The sequence below is a fragment of the Candidozyma duobushaemuli genome, assembly GCF_002926085.2.
Source record: "Candidozyma duobushaemuli strain B09383 chromosome Unknown D_B09383, whole genome shotgun sequence".
NCBI classification, from domain to species: Eukaryota; Fungi; Ascomycota; class Pichiomycetes; order Serinales; family Metschnikowiaceae; genus Candidozyma; species Candidozyma duobushaemuli.
In genome coordinates this window covers 524,405-541,772 of record NW_020289898.1, presented here as the reverse complement: position 1 = coordinate 541,772, position 17,368 = coordinate 524,405, and the positions used below count along the sequence as shown (strand labels likewise).

General features: G+C 47.4%; 8 protein-coding genes and 1 non-coding gene across 9 annotated transcripts; 4 read left to right on the top strand and 5 right to left on the bottom strand. All coding sequences in view use genetic code 12, as the record gives it.

The window, feature by feature from the left end:
• Positions 1-399: 399 nt before the first annotated feature.
• On the top strand, positions 400-3,720 carry CXQ87_003841 (uncharacterized protein; the record flags this gene model as incomplete). The annotated part of the gene is made up of 1 exon (XM_025482302.1): positions 400-3,720. One exon carries the CDS (start codon positions 400-402, stop codon positions 3,718-3,720), a length of 3,321 nt encoding a protein of 1,106 aa, XP_025336920.1.
• Positions 3,721-4,255: 535 nt separating this feature from the next.
• STE3 (Ste3p) lies at positions 4,256-5,476 on the top strand (the record flags this gene model as incomplete). Its single annotated transcript, XM_025482301.1, has 1 exon — positions 4,256-5,476. The coding sequence occupies one exon, from the start codon at positions 4,256-4,258 to the stop codon at positions 5,474-5,476; it is 1,221 nt and encodes a 406-aa protein (XP_025336919.1).
• A 36-nt stretch (positions 5,477-5,512) lies between these two features.
• CXQ87_003839 (glutamyl-tRNA(Gln) amidotransferase subunit) lies at positions 5,513-6,989 on the bottom strand (the record flags this gene model as incomplete). The annotated part of the gene is made up of 3 exons (XM_025482300.1): positions 5,513-5,538; positions 5,562-6,794; positions 6,815-6,989. 3 exons carry the CDS (start codon positions 6,987-6,989, stop codon positions 5,513-5,515), a joined length of 1,434 nt encoding a protein of 477 aa, XP_025336918.1.
• A 1,161-nt stretch (positions 6,990-8,150) lies between these two features.
• AUT7 (ubiquitin-like protein) lies at positions 8,151-8,549 on the top strand (the record flags this gene model as incomplete). Its single annotated transcript, XM_025482299.1, has 1 exon — positions 8,151-8,549. The coding sequence occupies one exon, from the start codon at positions 8,151-8,153 to the stop codon at positions 8,547-8,549; it is 399 nt and encodes a 132-aa protein (XP_025336917.1).
• Positions 8,550-8,656: 107 nt separating this feature from the next.
• Positions 8,657-9,160, bottom strand: CXQ87_003837 (uncharacterized protein; the record flags this gene model as incomplete). Its single annotated transcript, XM_025482298.1, has 1 exon — positions 8,657-9,160. One exon carries the CDS (start codon positions 9,158-9,160, stop codon positions 8,657-8,659), a length of 504 nt encoding a protein of 167 aa, XP_025336916.1.
• A 366-nt stretch (positions 9,161-9,526) lies between these two features.
• Positions 9,527-9,608, bottom strand: CXQ87_003836. Its single transcript has one exon. It is a non-coding gene; the product is annotated as a tRNA-Leu (tRNA).
• Positions 9,609-10,066: 458 nt separating this feature from the next.
• On the bottom strand, positions 10,067-11,134 carry AAH1 (adenine deaminase; the record flags this gene model as incomplete). Its single annotated transcript, XM_025482297.1, has 1 exon — positions 10,067-11,134. The coding sequence occupies one exon, from the start codon at positions 11,132-11,134 to the stop codon at positions 10,067-10,069; it is 1,068 nt and encodes a 355-aa protein (XP_025336915.1).
• A 682-nt stretch (positions 11,135-11,816) lies between these two features.
• On the top strand, positions 11,817-15,439 carry CHS2 (chitin synthase I; the record flags this gene model as incomplete). Its single annotated transcript, XM_025482296.1, has 4 exons — positions 11,817-14,241; positions 14,274-14,696; positions 15,044-15,126; positions 15,161-15,439. The coding sequence occupies 4 exons, from the start codon at positions 11,817-11,819 to the stop codon at positions 15,437-15,439; spliced, it is 3,210 nt and encodes a 1,069-aa protein (XP_025336914.1).
• A 47-nt stretch (positions 15,440-15,486) lies between these two features.
• On the bottom strand, positions 15,487-16,025 carry TIM22 (translocation channel protein; the record flags this gene model as incomplete). The annotated part of the gene is made up of 2 exons (XM_025482295.1): positions 15,487-15,591; positions 15,630-16,025. 2 exons carry the CDS (start codon positions 16,023-16,025, stop codon positions 15,487-15,489), a joined length of 501 nt encoding a protein of 166 aa, XP_025336913.1.
• Between the last annotated feature and the right edge of the window lie 1,343 nt (positions 16,026-17,368).

Sequence of the window (17,368 nt, the reverse complement as noted above, 5' to 3'; positions counted from 1 at the left end):
CATCACACATACCTCCATCGGTGCCACAAAAGCACGGCACCGAAAATTTTCCCAAACTGCAACGGCCAGTTGAAGCACTTTCAAAAACAACCCTTTGCAAGTGCCTCATTGTAAATTACACTTTCCACACATAGACCCCATCGGATGTCCTGCGAGAAGTTGCAGCCATCAGTACATAGACACGCCTCCATGACAGGCAACCATCCCACCAACCCACCCAAAAACCAATAAACAAATAGAAATCCTTCCAACCAAACCTCTCAAAACATTTCAAAACATCCAAAAAAATTCTAAACCCATATCCCACCTTTTCTTCACCCCATCGAGTCTGATGCCGGCGTCCGTGCACACCTCCATCGCGAGGTCAATTTTTTTTGATCCACCAACACCTTCTCCAAGATGGACCCCCAATATCTTGCTGCGTTGGAGGAGACGCTCCAGCAGACCTTTGCGCCAGCCACCGTCAAGCTGGCCACGGCCCGCTTGTCCAAGGACTTCTACCTGAACCCATTGGCTTTACCATCTCTTTTCCACATCTTGCAGAATGCCGAGCAGGACCAGGTCAAGCAGTTGGCTGCTGTGGAGGCTCGTAAGCTCATTTCGACGAAATGGGAGGCTGTGGACGCCTCGTTGAAGGATCCTATCAAGGAGGCTCTTTTGCGCAACACCTTCACCCAGCTGAACAAGTTGATCAGACACTCTTCGGCCCGTGTTGTTGCTGCTATCGGAGAGATTGAGTTGGAGCAGAACCTGTGGCCTTACTTGTTGTCCACGTTGATCAACGGTATCAACGACGGCGACGCTCAGACCAAGGACATGGCCGTCTACACCTTGTACACTCTTTTGGAGACCCAGATTCCAGCTCTTGGACCATACCTGGACGACTTTGTGACCCTTTTCGCCAACTTGTTGCAGCAACAGGGTCCTAGAGACATCAGAGTGAACGCCACCATGTCGCTTGAGGTGCTTTCCCAGTACATTGAGGAAGACGCCGAGGTTAACACCGCTACTGCCAACAAGTTCAAGAACTCCATCCCCGGTATGGTGCAGGTGCTCAGAGAGACCATCGAGGCCGACGATGCCGAGCAGACCAAGGACGTGTTCAATGTGTTCAACTCGTTGATTTTCTTGGACAACAAGTTGATGGGCGACCAGATCGTCGGAGTTATCCAGTTTGTCGTGGAGATTGCCACCAACCAGTCCTTGGACGAGGACATCCGTTGTATGGCCATGCAATTCTTGATTTCCGTGGTTTCCATGAGAAAGTCCAAGGTTGTGTCCAACAACTTGGGTCCTTCGCTCACTCTTGTCGCTCTCAAGATCGCTTCCGAGGAGATCGATGTGGACGATGAGTTGAACAACGAGGACGAGGAGAACGAGAACGAGGAAAACATTCCTTCAACCTTGGCCCTCCGTTTGATGGCCATCTTGTCTGGCGAGTTGCCTCCATCTCAGGTGATCAACCCATTCTTCGAGAACTTGGAGGCCCAGGTCACTTCCAAAGACATGTACGCCAGAAGAGCCGGTCTTTTGTGTATTGGTGTTGCTTCTTCCGGTGCCCCAGACTACTTGGGTGCCCAGGCCGCTAAGCTCGTTCCTATTATCGTTAGAGGCTTGCAGGACCCCGAGATCGTCGTCAAGGTTGCTGCCACCAGAGCTTTGGCCCAGTTGTCTTCTGAGTTGCAAGACGCTATTGCCGAATACCACAAGGAGTTCTTGCCTCTTCTCGTGGACATTATCAACAACGCCGCTCACGTTATGACCTACAAGCACGCTTGTTACGCTTTGGATGGTATCATCGAGTTCATGGGCCACGATGCTATTGCTGAGTACGTCCAGCCATTGATGGAGAAGTTCTTCTCCATGTTGCAGGAGGCAAACTCCTCTTCTTTGAAGGCTGCTATCGTCTCTGCCATTGGTTCCACTGCTTTTGCTTCCGGTAAAGGTTTCACCCCATACTTCCACCAGTCCGTTCAAACTTTGGAGCCTTTCATTCAGAATGCTGGTGATACCGAGGGTATGTCCGAGCAGGACATTGAGTTGAGAGCTCTCACCTTCGAGAACATCTCCACCATGGCCAGAGCCGTCGGTTCTGAGTCTTTCTCCTCTTACGCTAAGCCTTTGGTTGAAGCTGCCTACGTTGCTCTCAACTCTGAGCACTCTAGAATCAGAGAGTCTGGTTTCGCTTTCATCACCAACATGGCCAAGGTTTACGGCTCTGAGTTCGCTGGTTTCTTGGACAACATTGTTCCTCAGATCTTGAAGTGCTTGAACCAGGAGGAGTTTTCATTCAACCTCGAGGAGGGCGATGCGGAGGGTCTCCTTGACGATGACGAGGAGAACCTCGGTGACAAGTTCAAGGTCAACACCGGTATCACCATCGAGAAGGAGATCGCCTCTGTTGCTCTTTCTGAATTGGCTATGGGTACCGGCAGTGCTTTTGGTAAGTACGTCAACGACTCCATCACCACTTTGGCCGAGCAGATTGAGGTTTCTTACGGTATGAGAGAAGCCGCCATGAACGCTCTTTGGAAGATCGTCCGTGCCATGTTCAAGGCCACCTACGGTGACAACTTCAAGGCTCCAGTTGGTATCCCACAGCAGCCTTACATTGACGGTCCTATTTTGGACTTGATCAAACAGGCTAGAGAGCTCACTGTTACCAACTTGGAATCGGAGTTCGAGGTTACCTTGGCTGGTTGTGACTTGGACAACATCTGTGAGGCTCTTAACGCCTTCGGTGCCATTGCTGTCACCAGCGGTCCTTCTGATACTGGTTCTTTGGAGAGATTGTGTGGTTCTTTGATGGACCTTTTGAAGAAGGAGCACCCATCTCAGATTGACGACGAGGAGCCAGTCGAGGAGGGCGAGGATGCTTCCGAGACCGAGGCCATGATGTTCGAATCTGCCTTGGAAGTGTTGATCTTGCTTTCTATGAAATTGGGTCCTGACTTTGTTAAGGTTTTCGAGACCTTCAAGGGTGTTATCCTCTCCAACGTCACTTCCAAGTCCAAGGGTAAGAGAGTCAGCTCCATTGGTGCTTTGGCCGAAATTTCCGTCGGTTTGAAGGACTCCAACCCATACGCCCAAGAGTTGATGCAGGTGTTCAGCGATAGATTAGCCAATGACAAGTCCTTGGAGGTCAAGGGTAACGCCGCCTACGGTGTCGGTGTCATCATTGAGTTCTGCCAGGTTGACTTCTCTGCTCAATACCAGCAAATCTTGCAGATGATGTTCCACTTGTTGAGCAGATCTGACAAGGAGGGCCAGGTTGACGACCAGGAGACCAAGGATGTGGTCAACAGAGCCAACGCCAACGCTTGTGGATGTGTTGCTAGAATGGCTTTGAAGAACCAGGCTGCTATCCCACTTGAGCACGTGTTGCCAGCTCTCCTTAACCACTTGCCTTTGCAGTCTGCTCCCGAGGAGAACGTTCCAATCTTGAAGTGGATCATCAGCTTGTACGAGAGCGGTAACGAGATGATTGCTTCTCAGTCCGAGAGAGTGATCCAGATCTTTGCCGAAATCTTCCAGAAGGAGGCCGAGAGACTCAAGTTGATTGCTGAGTCCACTTTGGGCAGAGAGGAGTACCTCGACAGAATGAAGCAGTTCCAGACCGAAGAGATCAAGCAGAAGGTGATTGACTTGTTGAAGTTCTTGAACCAGAAGTACGCTTCTGTGATCGCTTCCCACGAGATCTTGAAGTCTGTCATTGCATAACTGTCATATACATATGAAAAAGAGAAAAACATGGGGGATTCATATACTATAATTTAAGAATAAGAGAGGTATCTGTAGTCGGGTGCACATACTGTGAGGCTATAACACGATGGTAGAGATTGATCTTGCGGAAACGTTGACTATTCCCAAATTCTACCATAATTTGCACATAAGTCAAAAATTTCAAGAAATTTAGTCTGTCCCCAGAAAATATCAATAAGTTGATGTTTCATTTACTGCCTTGAGGTCGCTATAGAAAAGTTCCAAGCTTGCCATTGGTTGCCGAATCGGATAGACAAGACTCAACTGCTACAAATTTTCACAACTTCTGTCCTGCTTTTCTCCTGGAATGTGCATTTCCCGAAAAATATTTCTCTCGTATCTGAGTATGTAGTTACTATATTGGGCCTTCAATGGCACATCTCAAACAACTGAGATGGACGACGAAAAATAATCCAAGCAAACTAATGCAATGCAAGTAATATAAATGTGATGAGATTGCCGGTAAGTCTCAAATCTCAAAAGGTATAGAAAAATGGCACTTGACGCTCAAGGTCTGTGTATCGCTGCCTTCTCCTTCATAGCCTTTGTGCTCTTGATACCTCCATTTTTCTACCACCACAGACAAAAGAATATTCCAGCATGCAGCTTGATTTTTTGGCTCTGCTATGAGAATCTTATTGCTTTTGTTAATGCATTAATCTGGAGTGGTGAAGATTTTGATGTGGTAACTACTGCGCCAGGCTACTGTGATGTTACTGTCAGACTCACCAGTGGGGCTTCCTCGGGAAAGTTGTGTTGTATTGCTACCGTCATGTTCAACTTGTTCATGATCATTCGTGCTGAAAACCACAAGTTCTTGAACCCCAAATCGAAAAGACGCCCTTTGACTAATATTGCCATGTGCTGGATCACTCCAATCTTCGTCATGAGCACTTCTATTATCGTTCAAGCTACCCGTTATGTCATCTTCAGATACCGTGGCTGTCTTGCTGCTTATGCATACTCATACTTGACACTTATCTTGGTGCAGATCTGGAATCTCGTGTGGTCCGTGGTTGCTCTTGTATTTGCCTTGTTGACCTTGATCACATACCTTAAGAAGCGGAGAGATATCAAAGACATTTTGAGATGCACAGGCTCTGGCCTCAACCAACGAAGATTTGCACGTTTGGTGATATTCAGCTTGCTCATCATCTTCGTTTTGGTACCCTTCGCCATCTACAACTTTGTCAATGCTGCTGACACTTTCGGTGTCCTGACGTTCAACTTGAAGGAGATTCACAACGAGTACTGGGGCACGATATACGCCTTCGATTATGGAACCTCACAGCTTGCGTCACCGATTATCAACATTTGTCTTGCATTCTGCACCTTCATCCTTTTTGGCTTGGGAACCGACGCACTCTCAATGTACCGCCGCTTCCTTCGCTTCATTGGATTCAAGAAAATCTCAAAGGGCAGTAACAGTGACGATCCTGTCATCTCCACAGAGTTCACAGAAAACAAACACCTCACTCGGGACACTGTTCAAACCGAAGGAACGATGGCCACCATGCACGAATTGACCGACTATAAGGAGCTTGTTTTCGGTGAAGCAGAACAGTCCTTAGATCTGCCTGACACGTTGATTAAAGAAAGCGACATTGGTGTGACTTATACCCTCACACCTGGAGATCACCTGTCATCCGATATCGAAGACCAGATCAGTGGTGAGACCGATATCAATTTTGAGTTTCATGTCGTCCCCAAGTAAATTTACCTTTAATTGATAAGATTTTTGAACACTCTCTCAAACTCTTTTGAATTGACCTTTCCCTGAGTCTGTCTCATGGCGAGACCAATAAGGTGATTAATGGAGTTGGCTTTTCCGTTCTGTATCCTTTCAACCACGTCTGGATTAGAAGAGATGATATCTTGACAGATCTCAGTAATGGCCTCATCCAAATCTTTAGTGGAGGCGCTGTTGGCAGAGCCCAAATCGTACTTGTCAACCAACTCTTGCATTGGAAGACTCCTTTCCTTAGGCTCTAACTGTAAAAGCTGTAACAACAAAAGCTTAGCCGAGGAAAATGTGATCTCCTCCTTCTTTACCATGACCATCAATTCAGTCAAGCTTCTGGGACTGATGGCTGTGCGGTCGAAAGGAACTTCCAACTTGTGGAATGCACCTAACAATTCGTGGAGGAGCCAGTTGTTGACTGTCTTGATGTCAAGCATGGCTCCAATGCATCCGTACTCATACAAGTCAAGGTAGTACTTGAGGATATCCACATTGTCAACAAGGAAACGAGCATGCTTGATTTCAAGACAGTATGGCTCAGTGGTAAGCTTGTCCAAGATTTCCTCTGGCAATTCTGGAAGAATTGCTCGAATCTCTTCACCAATCTGAGGGGAGAGGAAAATGCCAGGAATCTCTGTATCGGGCATGTATCTGTAGTCGTTTGCATCTTCCTTGTCTCTTCTTCTGTGAGTGGCTTTACCGTCCCAGGCCCTGGTTTCCTGAATGATGGGCTCGTCCGACGTCTTCAAATGCTCCACTTGTCTATTGTACTCATAGGTAGCCGCAGCCACAATTTCAGAAGTAGAACCCAAATTCTTGACTTCCACTCTCTTTCCTCCGTTGACAGATATATTCACATCGCATCTCATGGCGCCCTTCTCCATATCTCCAGAGCAGACTCCCAAGTGAGACATCAAGGTCAAGTACTTTCTAACGAATGATTTCACCTGCTCAATATTCTTAAAGTCAGGCTCAGTGACTAGCTCGATAAGTGGCACGTTTGCTCTATTAAGGTCCACAGTGATTGCTTCATCGTACTCGTTGTAGTTCAACTTTCCAGTGTCTTGCTCAAGCTGAATCTGGTCAATTCGTATAGTGTGGTCTTCACTGACATTATCGTACTTCTTGGTCAAGTGCAATTGCCCACCTTTGGCCAATGGCCGATGATGCTGTGTCAACTGGTACCCCATTGGTTGATCGAGGTAGAAGTAGTGTTTACGGTCAAAATGACACAATTCACTGATATTGGAGTTCAATGCAGTGGCAGCCTTAAGTGCTAAAAGCAAAGCCTCTGGGTTCAATTGGGGAAACGTTCCTGGAAGGCCATAGTCGAAGTAACTAGCATTGGTGTTTGGAGGGAATCTGGATCGTTCTTGGAAAGCGAAAAAAGCTTGAACTTTGTTTTTAGCTGAGTGTGAATCTCAAGCCCACATTTGAAGGAATAGCCTTGCTGGGGCTTCCAGGTCAGTAACCGTCTTAGAAGCATGTCTAGTCTATTGAGATCGTTCTTCGTTGCTAGTGCAGGAATTTGCAACAATAGCACAACGTCGGAGGGTAGTCGATGTAGGATACCTGTGGTGAAAGAGGGAAGTTTCGGTTCTGAGGAATTGATTATAAAATATTTGAAGAAACTACTGCTATTCTGGGTGTTTGGAGTATAATCATTTTGGAGTGGTGCTTTGACTACCATTTACACCGAGGGGACAAGAAAGCCAAATAGCTTTCGGAACTTGATTTAACAACTACTAGGCTTTTCGAGGCTAAGTGACTGAAACTGTCTGCTTGAATCTGATTGGTTTCTCTCTTGGCTGCAAAGTCGTTATTGCACCAGTCTACTCGACTTGTAGTAACTAAAGTTCTAGAAATTATGGCCGACGGACGTGAGTGCAACAGCACTTTTTACTTTCTCCCTTTTAGCAAAACAGAAGAAATCTGACGGTTCAATTCTCAAACTAAACGCTGAAGCCAGCTGCCAGATTCTAATTGCCATAACCACCAGTGAGACATTGCTCACCCGCAAGTGCCCACAGCAACCTCTACCGCAGGTTCCGAAATAGGCTTTCATTGCAAAATGCGACAGATAAGCTCAAACCGAAACAAATATTTCCAAAATGAATCATCAAATCATCAAAAACCCTGACATAGGTCGTGGTCCATTTTGACCAGCTGCGGTACTGCTTGCAACCAATGGCTGCAAACTGAGCCTACCTACTGAGCTGAATGCACCAGGATCCGAGCAAAACTCCATTCTTCAAAATCATTCTCATTCCTAATCATGTCCTACTACGCCTCGCCTTTGGTCGCCACCGTGACTAATACGGTCATGGTAACACCTGCCACACTTCCCAGATTACGTAATCCAGCTCCGCTAGCAAAGCGTCGCCTTTTCCTTTGCTTCAGACATTCCCAACCTACCACCACCAAAACCCACACTCCAACCCAATAATTCTCCAAATTCTCTCCACAAACACGCTTTGTTTACACTTCCACAGGCCATGTGTGGGACCGTTTTCGCAACCTCGTGGGTAGGACACGACCCCAGGCAGTCCTGCCTGTCATAGCGCCCCACAAGGGTGACGATAAGATAAAAGGATCCCTATCGCAGTAAACACACCACATCTACAGAAATCACCAAAACATACCACCAATGAGATCGCAGTTCAAAGACGAGAACTCGTTTGAAAAAAGAAAGTCCGAGTCGACCAGAATCCTCCAGAGGTTCAAGGATAGACTCCCAGTCATTTGCGAGAAGGTAGAGAACTCGGATATCCAGGAAATCGACAAGAGAAAGTACCTTGTGCCTGGAGACTTGACCGTCGGGCAATTCGTGTACGTGATTAGAAAGAGAATCAAGTTGCCCTCGGAAAAGGCCATTTTTATCTTTGTCAATGACATCTTGCCACCCACAGCAGCCTTGATGAGTACGGTCTACGAGGAGCACAAGGACGAGGACGGCTTCTTGTACGTCTTGTACTCGGGCGAGAACACGTTCGGTGCCATCGAAGGCGTGGAGGAGATCCACGATGTGGAGGAGGTGGAGCTCTAGGTTTATACTGGAGACTATATATCATAGACCGTTGACGGGTCAATGGCTATGCAAGTGAATTCAAATTTTATTAGCTATAGAAGCGTGGGGCGCCGCCTGAGACGGGCTTAGGTCTGGGCATGGACCAACTTGTCCTTCTCCAACTTGATCTTGATGCCCAATCTCTTGAGGTCATCGCCCTTCAACTTGTAGAAGAGCTCGTAGAGCTTGTCGGTCAAGATGGTCTCGTGCTTGTTGGCCTTGCCGACAGCCTTCTTGCCCAAAGCCTTCAAGAGCTGCTGGGTTTCGTCAACCTGGACGCTCAAACCGTGGATAGTGGAGTCGTAGGTGTGCTTAACCTTGGAGCCCAAGTCCTTCTCCAAGTAGTTTCTGTAATCCTCGACAGCCTGGTCCAAGTCAGCCTTGAGCTTCTCGGCCTCCTCGGTGCTCTTAGCCTTCTTGGTAGGCTCGAAAGACAAGATGTAGTTGTTGTTCCATGCGTCAGAGACTGTGTCAGTCACAGCAGCATAAGTGTCAACAGCCTTGTCCTTACCAGATGGAGTTCTGAAAATGACAAGGAGAATGGTGACAATTGCAACGATGATGATAATTGGGTTGATAGATCTGGCCATATTGTGTAATTCGTGGTGATATTTTTTCTGCCTACAAGTCACCTCTTTATAGCCTACTGTGGGATCATGCACGTAAGCTGCTTGCTCCCAGTTGTTGCTACCCGAGTGTGGCAAAGGGAGGCAATTTTTTACGAAAAAAGTAAATGCGTTGAAAAAATTTGATAACGTCAATTTCCAATTGATAGTGGCGGTTTGATCAATGGCCCGAATCCTCGGTGATTTGTGGATTTTGCACCCATTGAGTTCGCATCCACAGTAGATTATTGCTACACAGTCACTCACATAAGCGAATTGCTGAGTTCCTGATCGATGCATGATGCCCTGCTCCATGGTCTAGCAGCAAAGATGCTAAAATGCCAAAAATAATGACTCCGGCGTGATTCGAACACGCGCATCTTACGATAACAGAACTTGAGTCTGCCGCCTTAGACCGCTCGGCCACAGAGCCACTTTATACATGAAGAGAGTACTGGTAAAATATATTGTGGTACAAAATTGTGCTGCTATGAATGGAAAAGCCCGTCTTTAGAATGCAAGTTTTATTTAGAAGTTCAAGTATGCTCCCGTGGTTTTTAAATGGCCGTAACTTCCGCGAATCGCGAGATATCGGCTCTCAAAGTTTTAAACTGAACAACGAAGAAACTCATATTTAGAGTCTTTTATAATAAGCCAATGGATTTGGTGATGAGCTACTCTTACGTTTCTGTGAAGCTGACAGCTTCTTTGCTCATGAGCTCTGGTTTGGCTAAATATCGCCGTACACCTCTAAGCGACTGTTCAAATTAAGTTTCAGTAAATAAGCTTTGACATCAGACTCTCCCTCAAGCAATCTACAAATTCTAATCACAGCTTCCCATATGTCTATAAATTCTCCTATCATATCACTCCAAGCCATACCTTGTCAGTCTACAAAACATCCTTGTACTTTCCGTAGACATCATCGAGAATCTCCCTCAACTCCTGCTTCCTTTTTTCACCACACCACGATCCGTTAATACCGTTGAGCACAATTGTGCACCACTCTTTCACCGAAAAGCCAAATCGGGTCTGAACGGCAACATAGTTGTCCAAGATGTATCCACCGAAATAGGCTGGATCATCCGAATTGATCGAGAACGAAATTCCTTTATCGAAGAACTCACGGTATGGCAACTCGTCCACGTCTTTGACGACCTGCAACTTCACGTTCGACAAAGGGCACATGGTCAAAAGAGTGTCATTCTTAACCAACCGGTCCATAAGCGCTTCCGACTGCTTTGAGTTCACACCATGGTCAACACGGCTCACCTTGAGTACATCTAATGCCTTAGTGACGTAGGTGTGGTCACCCTCTTCGCCAGCATGGGCTGTTAAACGCACCTCTGGGAACTTCTCCTTCAACGAGGTGTAGCACTCTTCAAACAACTCAGGTGGAAACGGCTTTTCTGCAGAGTCCAAGCCCAAGCCGGAAATAACGCCGCTCTCATAGTACTTCTCAGCAGATGCCAAGGTCTCCATGCCCAGCAGCGAAGGCAAGTGTCTCAAGAGACACATTATCAACATCTGGGTTGTGCCAAATTTAGCAGCAGCATCCTTGCAGGCCCTGTGTAAGCCGTTCACAACTTTATCCACAGAAATGCCTCTTTCAACGTGACCTTGAGGATCAAAGAACACCTCGGAGTGGAGACATCCGTCACGATGAGCATGTTCAAAGTATGCCATGGCTAAGTCGTAAAAATCCTCTTCGTGGATAAGCACGCCCATGCCCACGTAGTAGTGGTTCAAGAAATCCTGCAAATCAGCGAATTCGGAGTATCGCTTGTTGCATGCCTCCACGGTCTGGGGAAACCACTCAGGCAATTCAATGTTGTTTCTTGCAGCCAAGGCAAAAAGCAACGCCGGCTCCAAGGTGCCTTCAATATGGAGATGATGCTCGCATTTAGGCAAGTCTTTGAGAAAGCCGGTAAATCTGCTGGAGCAGGGGAACCGTGTCATAGTGCAGGAGATAAGATGATCCTTCTGTGTGGTCTAAGCGAGTGAGTAGGTGCGATGGATCTAGTTACACAAAGCCATGTTGATAACGCCGTTAGGGCTCGCGGGGCAGATGCCACAAATTGCAAAAACCGAGTTTCAGGGTCATTCAAATTTTCTTCATTTTCTATTTTTTACCTTCTCCTCCAATTGCTCGCCGTGACTGGTGATCGGTGCATTGCCAACGGTCAGGGCTATGCCAGGGCTCGGCATGCGGTGTAGGAGCGATGTTTGGGCTATTTATAGTGCCTATAGCCGATCCACAGGTATCACCGAATCGCCGGCGGAGGAGTCCATTGTGGATGTCGAAAAAAAGTAAAAAAGCGAGAAAACCTTTTTCAAACCTCCCATTCCACTTTTTTTTTTTCTTGACCCTCGAGCATCCACCTCCAAGGCACTTATTGGCATAAACCGCGAATTAGCTGAATCAGGAAACAAGACGCAGCCGTACAGACAGCACCAGCGCTGTTTAAAAAATTACACCAATTCTGACGTTTCAAGAGCCCCTCAAGTGTGCCCCACAACCCGAAACTATATAACCTTCCATCTGCCACTCCCCATATCGCCTCCTACACAGAAGCAGCCCAGCTTTAGTCGTATTGTCTTATATTTCCCTTCTCGCGACTAACCTACTTCCTTCTCGTCCATGCCATATAGGGAAGACGACGAAGAACTGAGGTACCTCAGGTATCCCCAGACTGGCGGTGTCTACAACTACTCCAACGATGCCGTCGATAGCATCAATTTCCAACAGCCCCAGCGCGTCTACAGCAGTCAGATGCATCAGTCTAATGACAATTTCTTAGACTACTACGAGGACGAAAGACCCCTGGCCATGTTCAACACGCTGCATGTGCCTCCTCCACCTCCTCCAAGAGAGCCTCTACCGTCCAACGATCCTTTTAGAGACAATGACTTTGAAATGGGGGCCTACCCTCAGCCATACCAGCCCACCGCGTACGATCCAGCGGCTTCGGGGTTCAATTTCTCCCAGGCGTTCGTGCCTCATGCTTATGATGACGAGGAGGAGCATCAATTCGACAGAGAGATCGAGTTCAACAGGTTTGAAGGTGAAGATTTGGACTTACAGACCGTGCACGTGGCCGACTCCGATTCCGAACAAGATGGCCAGACTATCTACGACCAGGAGATGCAGCTGCCTTTTGCTGAAACCGGCGAAGAGTTTCCCGAGCCGCCTGAGCAGGAAGAGGTCCGTGAAAAGCCCAAACTCGGTATAGCCACAGGTCACAACGGTCACTTGGTTTTGGACTGTCCTGTGGCCACAGAGCTTCTTACCAAGTTTCCCGACTATGATCCCAGTTTGCAAGACGGTGGCCTAAGTAGAGAGTTCTCCTACATGAGATACACCGCCGTGACATGTGGACCTTCGAACTTCTGGAGAGACGGCTACATCTTGCGTCCTATCCATTATCCTGTGAGGCGTCAGACCGAGTTGATGGTCGTTATCACCATGTATAACGAAGATGACATTCTTCTTGCGCGTACTCTCAAGGGTGTGTTCAAGAATATCAAGCATTTGGAGTCAAGATCGCGGTCTCCAGTGTGGGGAAAGGACTCGTGGAAGAAGGTCGTGGTTTGTGTGGTCAGTGATGGCCGTTCGAAGATTAACGAGCGTGCTCAGGCCCTTTTGGCTGCTCTTGGTGTCTACCAGGAGGGATTGGCCAAATCCAGAATTGACGATAAGAAGGTCCAGGGCCATATCTACGAGTACACCACTCGTGTAGGTATCTCGTCAGTCGAAGATACCGTCAAATTGACGACCGAGAAGGTTGTGCCGGTGCAGATGCTTTTCTGTTTGAAGGAAAATAATGCTAAGAAGATCAACAGTCATCGTTGGTGTTTCGAGGCGCTCTCACAGGTTCTCGATCCAAATATCGTCGTCTTGCTCGACTGTGGTACCCAGCCCTCTGGTAAATCCTTGTACCACCTATGGAAAGAGTTCGATAAAGACCCTCGTGTGGCCGGTACCTGTGGTGAAATCAAAGCTTCTTTGAAGAAGAGACAAGTCCTTACCAACCCAATTGTTTACGGCCAGAACTTCGAGTACAAAATCTCCAATATTCTCGATAAGCCCACTGAATCTGTCTTTGGTTTCATTTCGGTCTTACCTGGTGCTTTCTCGGCTTACAGATACGTCGCCTTACAAAATGACATCAACGGAAAGGGTCCGTTAGAAAAGTACTTCAAGGGTGAGTTTTTGCACGGAAGTGGTGAGCTTGATCCAAATGATGACGAGTATCAGCTTAAGACTAAGATGTTGAAGGAGGAGGCCGGTATCTTCACCTCCAACATGTATCTTGCCGAAGATAGAATTCTTTGTTATGAGCTCGTTGCTAAACCAGGCTGTTCTTGGGTCTTGCGGTACTGTAAATCCGCCAGTGCTGAAACCGATGTTCCTGAAGGCCTTGCCGAATTTATCTTGCAGAGAAGAAGATGGCTTAATGGTTCTTTCTTCGCCGCCATTTACTCCCTTGCCCATTTCTACAAGATTTGGCACTCGCTGCATAGTATCGGAAAGAAACTCATGTTCCATGTTGAGTTTTTCTATCAGCTCATTAATCTTATTGTCTCGTGGTTTTCCATTGGCTCCTACTTTTTGGTTTTCCGTATCTTGACCACATCGCTATCAGACGATAGTCTTAATTTTGCTCCTGGTAACGTTTTATCTGTGATCTTTCTATGGTTATATCTTGCATCCATCGTGACCACATTCGTGTTGAGTTTTGGTAATAAACCGAAGGGAACTGAGAAATTCTACATTGTCATCGTGGTTTTCTTTGCCATTCTTATGGCATACATGATTTTCGCAGCTATATTCATGGCCGTCAACGCCATTACACAAATTTATCAGGACAATAGTGGAGTTTCGGTGTCGCTTTTCTTCAAAAACTCACAATTCAGAGACTTGGTTGTCGCTACTGCGTCGACTTATGCATTGTACTTTATTGCATCATTCATGTACTTCGAACCATGGCACATGTTCACATCGTTCGTCCAGTACATTTTGCTTTCACCCTCCTACATTAATGTGTTGAATATCTACGCGTTTTGTAACATTGACGATATCTCTTGGGTACAAAAGGTGACACAGGTGCCAGCGATTTGGGTGCTGCTAAGGTCAGAGAGGATGGTACTTTTGACGTCAATATCCCTGTTCTTAAAGAAGAGATCAACCAATCATATTTGAACCAGCTTGAGAAGATCAAGAAGCCAATAGAAGCTGATGAAGGTAACTACAAGGGCTCCAACGAGGACTATTATGCATTTGTGAGATCCATGACAGTTTTGATCTGGATGATCTCCAACTTTGTCATTGTGGCCATCGTTCTAGAAACCGGTGGATTCAATCAGTTCAACTCCGACAGTGAAACAGATGTGAATAAGAACGATAGATCTAGAGTTTTCCTCACAGTGATTCTTTGGACGGTGGCCTTCATGGCTCTCTTCCGTTTCATAGGCTGCACGACCTACTTGATCTTCAGATTCATGGACAAGTTCAGGCTGCGTGCCCGCAAATAATAAATGAACATTTGAGTATGATTTGCACCCAAACCGTAGTTCCTGTCCACAGCGATACACATAAAACACCATGCGCGAGTATCAACAAAATAAACAATCAGATCCAACTCCAGTCATTCGTTACATAATTGTTCTATGAACAGAAAACATAAAAATAGTGATCTCTGGGCACAGCTAGGCGAGCCACTTCCCCTACCCTACAAGCCTCTGCCATCAGTTAAGGAGGATGACTCCAGTGACACCATAGTGAAGCATGAACCAGTCCGAATTGTTTCAGATCCCCCCATACGGCGTCGCTTTTTCTCTGGCTACAGTGAAAATCGAATAAAGGAGCCAGAACTGCCTCCTACGCCGCCCAGACTACCATTGTGGAGGAGGAGGCCCAGCGTGGAGGAAACAGCTCTAGTACCTACTGGGTCTCAAGCGGCATTGAACACTATAGAAGCAAAGATCGAGGAGCTACGGAGCAACTGCGGTAATGAGCTCGTGGATAAGAAAATTGAAAGCAAGCTCCGAGCGATCGAGCAGGATTTGGACAAGCTAATAGAGGAGCTGAGAGAGGCGAGCATATTGGAGGAGCTCGAGCGGCTACAGCATCTTCGGCCGGCAGAAACAACGAACAATAACCAGAAAAAAATAGCGGCTGGCGCAGCGCTTCTTTTCACATTCGGCGCCGTGTCTTTCTGGCTCGGCCACATGTCTTACGAATACTGCTACTACTGGTGCTAGCGCAAGTGTACATTAGTGTCTAATTTACAGGGATATTTACAAGAGACTCAGTCGTCGTAGTCGTTCATAGGGGGAGCAGCGGAGTCGGACATCATATAGAGCTCGATGGCGGTGGAGAATGCAGCGAAACCAGCGCAACCAATGAATGCAGCCTGGGGCCTGCCTTGATGGAAAGACCAGCGCCAGTGACACATCCAGCAGCGGCACCGTTATAGAGGTCGTGTTTGGCTCTCAAGCTCTCGATACAGCACTCGACGCCGGCGTAGATGCCACCAATGTATCCGAAGTTTTTAGCCGAGGACCATGCTCTAGAACCGGCATCTGTGACCATGACTTTCATCTGCTGCTTGAGCGGCAAGTGGTTGATGTTACCAGGCGCCGTTGGGGAGTCGTGGGCCAAAGAAGCCATGAATATACCCAAGACACCACCGAGACCAAAACCAGTGACACCAGACATGATGGATTTGCCCGGGCAAGATTGCATGAACTCGATCATCTTCCTAGCGCCCACCTCGGCCTGTTCCTCCTGAGTCATCATCTCTAGCGGCTTATCGGGCTCGCCGGGCCCATTGTAGACACCGAACATGGAGAGTTGTTGAAGAGATGAGTTTTTCGCACGCTTGATGGTGATTCAGATCGCGCACGCTTGGGGTGTTAGAGGGTGATGGTTGAGTGATACGTTCTTTTCATTTTCTTGGGGTTTTTGTTTTTCTAGAAGATGGCATTCTTTGACTTCTGGTGATGACTGTTTTGGAAAACTTTATGGTTGTCGATGTGCTGTGAGTGGTGTGGGTATTGGCACTGTGGTTTGGCTGCAACAGTGTACTGCTTATCAATGTACCAACAAAGCACATGTCAGTTACAGTCACTAGGGCTATCACTTCAAACAAACTTTCACAGTGCCATAATTTGCAGCTTGACATATCCGTATTCAACCCTCATGTCAAATTCAACGGCCTCACAATACACCGTTAGCTGTCGTGCCGAGGGCCAGATACCTGCCATCAAATATCAGAGATGAGCCTCTACGGCATCCACTTCCCCTCGTGAATTATCTCCTTTTTCGGCTTATCTATCCCAGGCATCTTCTGGGCTTTTGGGATCATCATCCTGCCACTGAATTCCCATTTTGCAGCCATTCCATGCATACGGCTCCAGCAAGCCCATGCAGCGAAGACAGAGACCCGTTTTACGACGATCCACACAGGTACCACGCCGCCTGGATTCCCCTTTATTGTCTGCTTTGGAATAGGGGCTGGGGTGGAGAACTAAATGTCGTCTCTCCTCTCAGGCCAAGATCACACTCCGCTCATGGTCCATAAGTCTAGAGCCGTCCACCTTCCATGCTGTTTTGAATGAATAATAAAAATCCGGTCAAGTCCCAAGAAAACTGAAAATCCACCCTGAGGCTAACCCGATGCTTCTTGCCATTTTTCATCACAAGCCTCTGTATCACACAATGGTCTCCCCCATCTGCCGATAGACCGGGCACCAGGCCGGTACCTAGGCCGATTCTCTAGGGGTGGCCCCACAAGAAGTCCAGTCCCCTCGTTCTCCACAGTTCTCACCACTACCCTAGACCCAGCACAGTATGGGCTCACGAGACGTAAACGAATAAACGAGACGGTTCGAAGAAATTCCAAAAATGCTGAAACGCCAAACGGAAGAATTCGGGAAATGCCAAAAATCACCCAATCGCTGGGTCTCATGCCCAGCCTATCGCAGCATCCCCAGCTTTTCGGACTCCCCAGGCAGGTTCCCCATTCTGCCCTGGCTCCACCAGTGCAGGTGCGTGACACCATCACCAGACTGGCCCGAACAAAACACCCACTTGAAAAAAAAAAAAGAACACCAAAAGTTTTTTCGATTTTTCAACGCTGCCGGTTTACGCTTTTCCTTCATGCGGGCCCGGGGCCAAAAACAGCCGTT